General features: G+C 48.0%; 1 protein-coding gene across 7 annotated transcripts in view; it reads right to left on the reverse strand.

The window, feature by feature from the left end:
* LOC143767997 (uncharacterized) overlaps nt 1-7284 on the reverse strand; it is a 74070-nt gene extending 66786 nt beyond the window's left edge. For all 7 annotated transcript variants that reach the window (XM_077256610.1, XM_077256607.1, XM_077256605.1 and 4 more), the window contains exon 1: nt 6772-7284. In XM_077256610.1, the coding sequence (XP_077112725.1) occupies nt 6772-6810 (39 nt within the window). In that variant the 5' untranslated portion in view covers nt 6811-7284. The remainder of the gene's footprint in view (nt 1-6771) is intronic.
* Nucleotides 7285-7917: the final 633 nt, after the last annotated feature.

The raw sequence follows: 7917 nt of genomic DNA on the forward strand, positions 1-7917 counted from the left end.
TCGTACAACTGATATAGTGGTCAGTAATACTGTTATTCCTCATGTACTCACAGTTAACTGATGCAAAGTTTGTTGAAAGGATAATGCTTCTTACAGTCTTCCTCTTCTGAGTAGCAGCTGTGAGATGCTTGGAAGACGCACACCTAGTAAACATCTAGTCTAGAGGAGGAGCTTTACTACTAAGAATTTGCAACATGTTTTCACTTTCAGTTTCAAACATTGTAAGTAGGGTGGTTGGGGCAGCATGAGGTTAACCAAGTATAAGATTAGATAAGGGCAGTGGAAAACAGTGACAAACAAGAAATAAGAAATGTCTCTATCTCCAGCAGAACTGCTTATCACTGTTGTTCATAGTTTGATAGAACATATATATTTGAGTAACATTTATAAAATTCATATGAAAGTTCAATTATGAAATATTGATACATTTTTTTTTAAAGCTGGAGTCGGAGTCGGTACATTTCTACCTACTCCGACTCCAAACAAAACTAACTCCGACTCCGACTCCACAGCCCTGCTCACTACGCCTCCATGCACATTCTGGAGAGCACATACAGCGCCCCCTAGCTGTACCAGGGGTCATTGCCTCACAAGTGTTTGTGTGACGTATCTGCATGGTGCTTGTGTGACGTGTCTGCATGGTGCTTATGTGACGAGTGTGCATGGTGCTTGTGTGTGCATGGTGCTGTGTGACGTGTGTGCATGGTGCTTGTGACGAGTGTGCATGGTGCTTGTGTGACGTGTGCGCATGGTGCTTGTGTGACGAGTGTGCATGGTGCTGTGTGACGTGTGTGCATGGTGCTTGTGTGACGAGTGTGCATGGTGCTGTGTGACGAGTGTGCATGGTGCTGTGTGACGTGTGTGCATGGTGCTTGTGTGATGTGTGTGCATGGTGCTTGTGTGACGTGTCTGCATGCGTCACGGGGGAGACTAGGGGAGCGAGAGCTGATAACCCGGGCCCCTGCAATTTCCCTCAGACTAGGGAAATCGTGACTGACCCTCTACCTGGAGTTTACACTGATGGTGTGCATGTCCAGGCCTCGAACCTCACCCTGACTCCTGTTTCAACCAAAGGCTGAAACCTCCGCACACCACCCAGTGAAGATGTAATTCACCAATACCCACAGTTAGCACAGACAAGGATAAAGGAAAATATACACCACGCCGCAGTCACTCAGGAATACACTATAAATGTGCAGGGCAAAATAAATACAAATATAGGAAGGAGTAAATAAGACAAAGGAAAATACACCACCAGCAACGACTCTCCAGCAACCAGCTCTCCACTCCAGACCGAGATAACAACGCACAAAACAGAAGCTATAATCAGCGACGCCCAATGATCAGGAGAGCTATTTAAAGGCAATGGGCATGGCCCAGCTTCCAATCCGAGGATCAGGTAAATTAACCCCGGAACAGCTAGATAAAATCTAGCCGACGCCAATGAGCAAATAGTGGTCAAAAGCGGAATTACCGCTGTCTGTCGAACTACCTGGTCTGAACAGCGTCCGACATGACAGCATGGTGCTGTGTGACGTGTGTGCATGGTGCTTGTTTTATGTGTGTGTGCATGGTGCTTGTGTTACGTGTCTGCATGGTGCTTGTGTGACGTGTGCGCATGGTGCTTGTGTGACGTGTGCGCATGGTGCTTGTGTGACGTGTGCGCATGGTGCTTGTGTGACGTGTGCGCATGGTGCTTGTGTGACGTGTGCGCATGGTGCTTGTGTGACGTGTGCGCATGGTGCTTGTGTGACGTGTGCGCATGGTGCTTGTGTGACGTGTGCGCATGGTGCTTGTGTGACGTGTGCGCATGGTGCTTGTGTGACGTGTGCGCATGGTGCTTGTGTGACGTGTGCGCATGGTGCTTGTGTGACGTGTGCGCATGGTGCTTGTGTGACGTGTGCGCATGGTGCTTGTGTGACGTGTGCGCATGGTGCTTGTGTGACGTGTGCGCATGGTGCTTGTGTGACGTGTGCGCATGGTGCTTGTGTGACGTGTGCGCATGGTGCTTGTGTGACGTGTGCGCATGGTGCTTGTGTGACGTGTGCGCATGGTGCTTGTGTGACGTGTGCGCATGGTGCTTGTGTGACGTGTGCGCATGGTGCTTGTGTGACGTGTGCGCATGGTGCTTGTGTGACGTGTGCGCATGGTGCTTGTGTGACGTGTGCGCATGGTGCTTGTGTGACGTGTGCGCATGGTGCTTGTGTGACGTGTGCGCATGGTGCTTGTGTGACGTGTGCGCATGGTGCTTGTGTGACGTGTGCGCATGGTGCTTGTGTGACGTGTGCGCATGGTGCTTGTGTGACGTGTGCGCATGGTGCTTGTGTGACGTGTGCGCATGGTGCTTGTGTGACGTGTGCGCATGGTGCTTGTGTGACGTGTGCGCATGGTGCTTGTGTGACGTGTCTGCATGGTGCTTGTGTGACGTGTCTGCATGGTGCTTGTGTGACGTGTCTGCATGGTGATTGTGTGACGTGTCTGCATGGTGATTGTGTGACGTGTCTGCATGGTGCTGTGTGATGTGTGTTCAACAAACGGAGGTGGGCACCCGACCTAAAACCCCCAGGACAGGACCTGTATGTGGACAGTCATGTGGATTGATTCTGCCTCAGTGTAGGAGCGCTGTGATGGAGTTGGAGTAGGCCTGCGACGGGGACAAGGGGGCATCCTCCACATCTAGAGCAGCGTTTCCCAAACTCCAGTCATCGTGGTCCCCAACACATCATGTTTTTAGAATCTCCTTAGGATTTCACAGGGGACAGAACCTGTGGCCATTTCTGGTGCATTAATAATAGTTCCATCACTGGAGCAATACTAAGGAAATCCTGAAAACATGAGGTGTCAGGGGCGTGAGGACTGGAGTTTGGGAAACACTGCTCTAGAGGAAAGAAGGTTTCATCATAATCACAAATGTAGATTCTTTACTGTAAGAGCAGCGAGACTAAGAAACTCTCGGCCACATGATGTTGTAATGGTCGATTCACTACTAAAATTCATATGGGGACCTGAATGTCTCTCCTGAAAAATATTATATTACAGGTTATGTTCACTAGATTCTATGATGTGATGTTGATCCAAGGAACTGATCCGATTGTCGCATGTGTGGTCGGGAGAAATTTCTCCCCCAATATGGAGCTAGTAGTGTATGCCCCAGGGGTTTTGCCTTCCTCTGGATCAACATCTTAGGCCGGAATCACACTAAATGTATGAAAAATCGGTCCGAGTTTCCCTGCCGAGAGTCGCAGGAATGTAATGCGAGTACAATCTGATTTTCCCACCTAGCATCCGATTAGATTGTAATGCGATATGAACATGAGCTTTTACATACAGCAATTCTCTATGTCATTAAGTCTACGTTCACATTAGCGTTCGGCGCCGCAGCGTCGGCGCATGCGTCATGCGCCCCTATATTTAACATGGGGGCGCATGGACATGCGTTGTGCTGCGTTTTGCGACGCATGCGTTTTTTTGGCCGCAAGCGTTGGGCGCAGAGAACGCAACAAGTTGCATTTTTTTAGCGTCCAACTTTCGGCAAAAAAGGACGCATGCGTCGCAAAATGCAGCGTTTTAGCGTGCGTTTTGTTGCGTTTTTGTTTGCGTTGTGCGTTGCGTCGGCGACGCTGCGGCGCACAATGCAAATGTGAACGTAGCCTTACACATCGTTTTCACAGGAAATATTCATCAAAAACACACACACACACACACACACACATACACATACATACTGTACAGACCAAAAGTTTGGACACACTCTCATTTAAAGATTTTTCTGTGTTTTCATGACTATGAAAATTGTATATTCACACTGAAGGCATCAAAACTCTGAATTAACACGTGGAATTATATACTTAACAAAAAAGTGTGTAACAACTGAAATTATGTCTTATATTCTAGGTTCTTCAAAGTAGCCTCCTTTTGCTTTGATGACTGCTTTGCACACACTTGGCATTCTCTTGATGAGCTTCAAGAGGTAGTCACTGGGAATGGTTTTCACTTCACAGGTGTGCCCTGGTTTAAAGGGAACCTGTCACCCCCCCCCCCCCCCCCCCCCAGGCGTTTTTAACTAAAAGAGCCACCTTGTGCAGCAGTAATGCTGCATTCTGACAAGGTGGCTCTTTTAGTTCTGGGTGCTGTAACTGTCGAAATAATCAGTTTTATAATTTGTCCAAAACACCTTGTCTTCAGACAAGGAGGCAGGCCTTTCTCCCCTGCTGCAGACGTCACTCACATCTTCTTGGCGTCGCCTCCTCACCGCTGTTTGGAATGATGCGGCGCCTGCGCTCTTTTCTCCTGCCTTGGGCTCTCCCACCGCCTCCTACACACACACACACACCAGCTGTGAGGACTTGGCAAAGTTCCAGGCGAGGAGGGATCACCTGAGGATGCACACGCTGTAGCAGGCAGTGTGAGCGGGTGAGAGGCTTAGACACGCAATGCGCATTCCCAGGAATCCCAGCCCCGTAGTATGAATAAATCATAAGACACTGCTGGGCTGGGATTCACAGGCAGGGCGTACGTACGCACAGAGGGCAGGCGGCCAGTGCTCACTGCGCCTGCCCAAGGCAGGAGAAAAGAGCGCAGGCACCGCATCATTTCAAAACAGCGGTGAGGAGGCGGCGCCCAGCGCCAAGAAGATGTGAGTGACGGCTGTGTGGAGTCTGCAGCAGGGGGGAAACGCCTGCCTCCTTGTCTGAAGACAAGGTACTTTGGACAAATTATAAAACTGATTATTTCGGCAGTTACAGCACCCAGAACTAAAAGAGCCACCTTGTCAGAATGCAGCATTACTGCTGCACAAGGTGGCTCTTTTAGTTTAAAAACGCCTGGGGGGGGGGGTGACAGGTTCCCTTTAATAAGTGGGATTTCTTGCCTTATAAATGGGGTTGGGACCATCAGTTGTGCTGTGCAGAAGTCTGGTGGATGCACAGCTGATAGTCCTACTGAATAGACTGTTAGAATTTGTATTATGGCAAGAAAAAAGCAGCTAAGTAAAGAAAAACGAGTGGCCATCATTACTTTAAGAAATGAAGGTCAGTCCGTCCAAAAAATTAGGAAAACTTTGAAAGTGTCCCTAAGTGCTGTGGCAAAAACCATCAAGCGCTACAAAGAAACAGGCTCACATGAGGACCGCCCCAGGAAAGGAAGACCAAGAGTCACCTCTGCTTCTGAGGATAAGTTTATTAGTCACCAGCCTCAGAAATCGCAGGTTAACAGAAGCTCAGATTAGAGACCAGGTCAATGCCACACAGAGTTCTAGCAGCAGACACATCTCTACAACAACTGTTAAGAAGAGGCTTTGTGCAGCAGGCCTTCATGGTAAAATAGCTGCTAGGAAACCACTGCTAAGGACAGGCAACAAGCAGAAGAGACTTGTTTGGGCTAAAGAACACAAGGAATGGACATTAGACCAGTAGAAATCTGTGCTTTGGTCTGATGAGTCCAAAGTTGAGATCTTTGGTTCCAACCACTGTGTCTTTGTGTGATGCCGAAAAGGTGAACGGATGGACTCTACATGCCTGGTTCCCACCGTGAAGCATGGAGGAGGTGTGATGGTGTGGGGGTGCTTTTCTAGTGACACTGTTGGGGATTTATTCAAAATTGAAAGCATACTGAACCAGCATGGCTACCACAGCTTCTTGCAGCGCCATGCTATTCCATCCGGTTTGCGTTTAGTTGGACCTTCAGGACAATGACCCCAAACACACCTCCAGGCTGTGTAAGGGCTATTTGACCAAGAAGGAGAGTGATGGGGTGCTACGCCAGATGACCTGGCCTCCACAGTCACCAGACCTGAACCCAATCGAGATGGTTTGGGGTGAGCTGGACCGCAGAGCGAACGCAAAAGGGCCAACAAGTGCTAATCATCTCTGGGAACTCCTTCAAGATTGTTGGAAGACCATTCCCAGTGACTACCTCTTGAAGCTCATTAAGAGAATGCCAAGAGTGTGCAAAGCAGTCATCAAAGCAAAAGGTGGCTACTTTTAAGAACCTAGAATATAAGACATAACAAAAAAGTGTGAAACAACTGAAATTAAGTATATAATTCCACATGTGTTAATTCATAGTTTTGATGCCTTCAGAGTGAATGTACAATTTTCATAGTCATGAAAACACAGAAAAATCTTAAATGAGAATGTGTGTCCAAACTTTTGGTCTGTACTGTATATATATAAAATACATACACACATCTATTCTATGTGTATATATGTATTCTGTTCACGTGTGTGTGTGTGTGTGTGTGTTGAAGAATATTTCGTGTTAAAACGATGTGTAAATGACAATACCGCTGTATCTAAAAGCTCATGTTAAAATCGCATTGCATATGTATGCCATACGGATATTCAGTTTAAAAAAAAAGAAATCGTACAGCACTCGCATGACACTTGTCCGTTTTTTCGGTCCTGACATCTGAACTTTTTTCACACATATGGGTATGAGCCCACATTAGTATGCACAAATAATCATGTAGCAGGCAGGAAGAGGGCGCTTCTCTGCACCACTGTATCAGTCTGTGTTAGTTGGGGGTCCCTGCTAGGTCTATTCCATATATGATCTCCAGTGTATCCAAGTCACATTGCAAGGATTCCAGGGCTTAGTTCCAGGATGTAGACGCCATCTTGCCACACCACAGTTGAACTAACTTATGTAAGGTTAATAACTGATGTCATTAGACATACACACAGACGGCTCTATAACTGTGAGAGGAGAACGACGTGCAGGACTCTGACATTACAGGAGGCTGTGATAAATACCCTGTAGAGTATTACTCACTGAGCTGCGGCTGAGGTCGGCACAGGAAGCTGTTTTCATAGAAATGTCCAGTCCGGTTTCTTAGACTCCATAAACCTGCTTCAGCATAAGCAAACAAAAGAAGATCTCCTTCTCCGGAACAGAGTGAAGACAAACAGAAAATAACCAGTCCATATAGTAGTGCAGGTCCGCCCGCTCAGGTCAGTGACCTTAGCACACACAATGGAGGCCTCCACACCTCCAGTCACAGACCCTGAATGACACACTTGGTTTCCTTCCTATCTGCCAAACCACAACCCCAGGGCGGGGATATGTGAGCAGTCATTCCCACCCATCTCTTTTGACTTCTCTTAAAACCTGTCCTTTGAATGCTCAGTAACTCTTTCAGCGCTGGAGCATGCTTTCCCGGGCTTATATCCCCGAAGCTACCAGTAGTGATGTGTCCTTCATGAAGGATCTGACACAAAGAGACGGCTCTTTGATGTAAATGATTGGGAGCTGAGACAAACTTTTTTTTTCCCCTGCTGTTTGCTTAGTTTCTTTCCTCCTGACTGGGGGGAGGTGGAGGAGAAGCAGAAGGAGGAGGAGAGTTAGAGCAGTGTGTACAACTGGGGAATGATTGGCAATGCTTTGTTGTGACTGGGCTCCTCCATTTCCTGTAATTGGCTGCTCAGTGTAGTGAGGGCACACATGACCTGTGATTGGCTGCTCAGTGTAGTGAGGGCACACATGATCTGTGATTGGCTGGTCAGTGTAGTGAGGGCACACATGATCTCTGATTGGCTGCTCACTGTAGTGAGGGCACACATGACCTGTGATCGGCTGCTCAGTGTAGTGAGGGCACACATGACCTGTGATCGGCTGCTCAGTGTAGTGAGGGCACACATGATCTGTGATTGGCTGCTCAGTGTAGTGAGGGCACACATGATCTGTGATTGGCTGCTCAGTGTAGTGAGGGCACACATGATCTGTGATTGGCTGCTCAGTGTAGTGAGGGAACACATGATCTGTGATTGGCTGCTCAGTGTAGTGAGGGCACACATGACCTGTGATTGGCTGCTCAGTGTAGTGAGGGCACACATGACCTGTGATTGGCTGCTCAGTGTAGTGAGGGCACACATGATCTGTGATTGGCTGCTCAGTGTAGTGAGGGAACACATGATCTGT

The sequence above is a fragment of the Ranitomeya variabilis genome, chromosome 4 (assembly GCF_051348905.1).
Source record: "Ranitomeya variabilis isolate aRanVar5 chromosome 4, aRanVar5.hap1, whole genome shotgun sequence".
Taxonomy (NCBI): Eukaryota; Metazoa; Chordata; class Amphibia; order Anura; family Dendrobatidae; genus Ranitomeya; species Ranitomeya variabilis.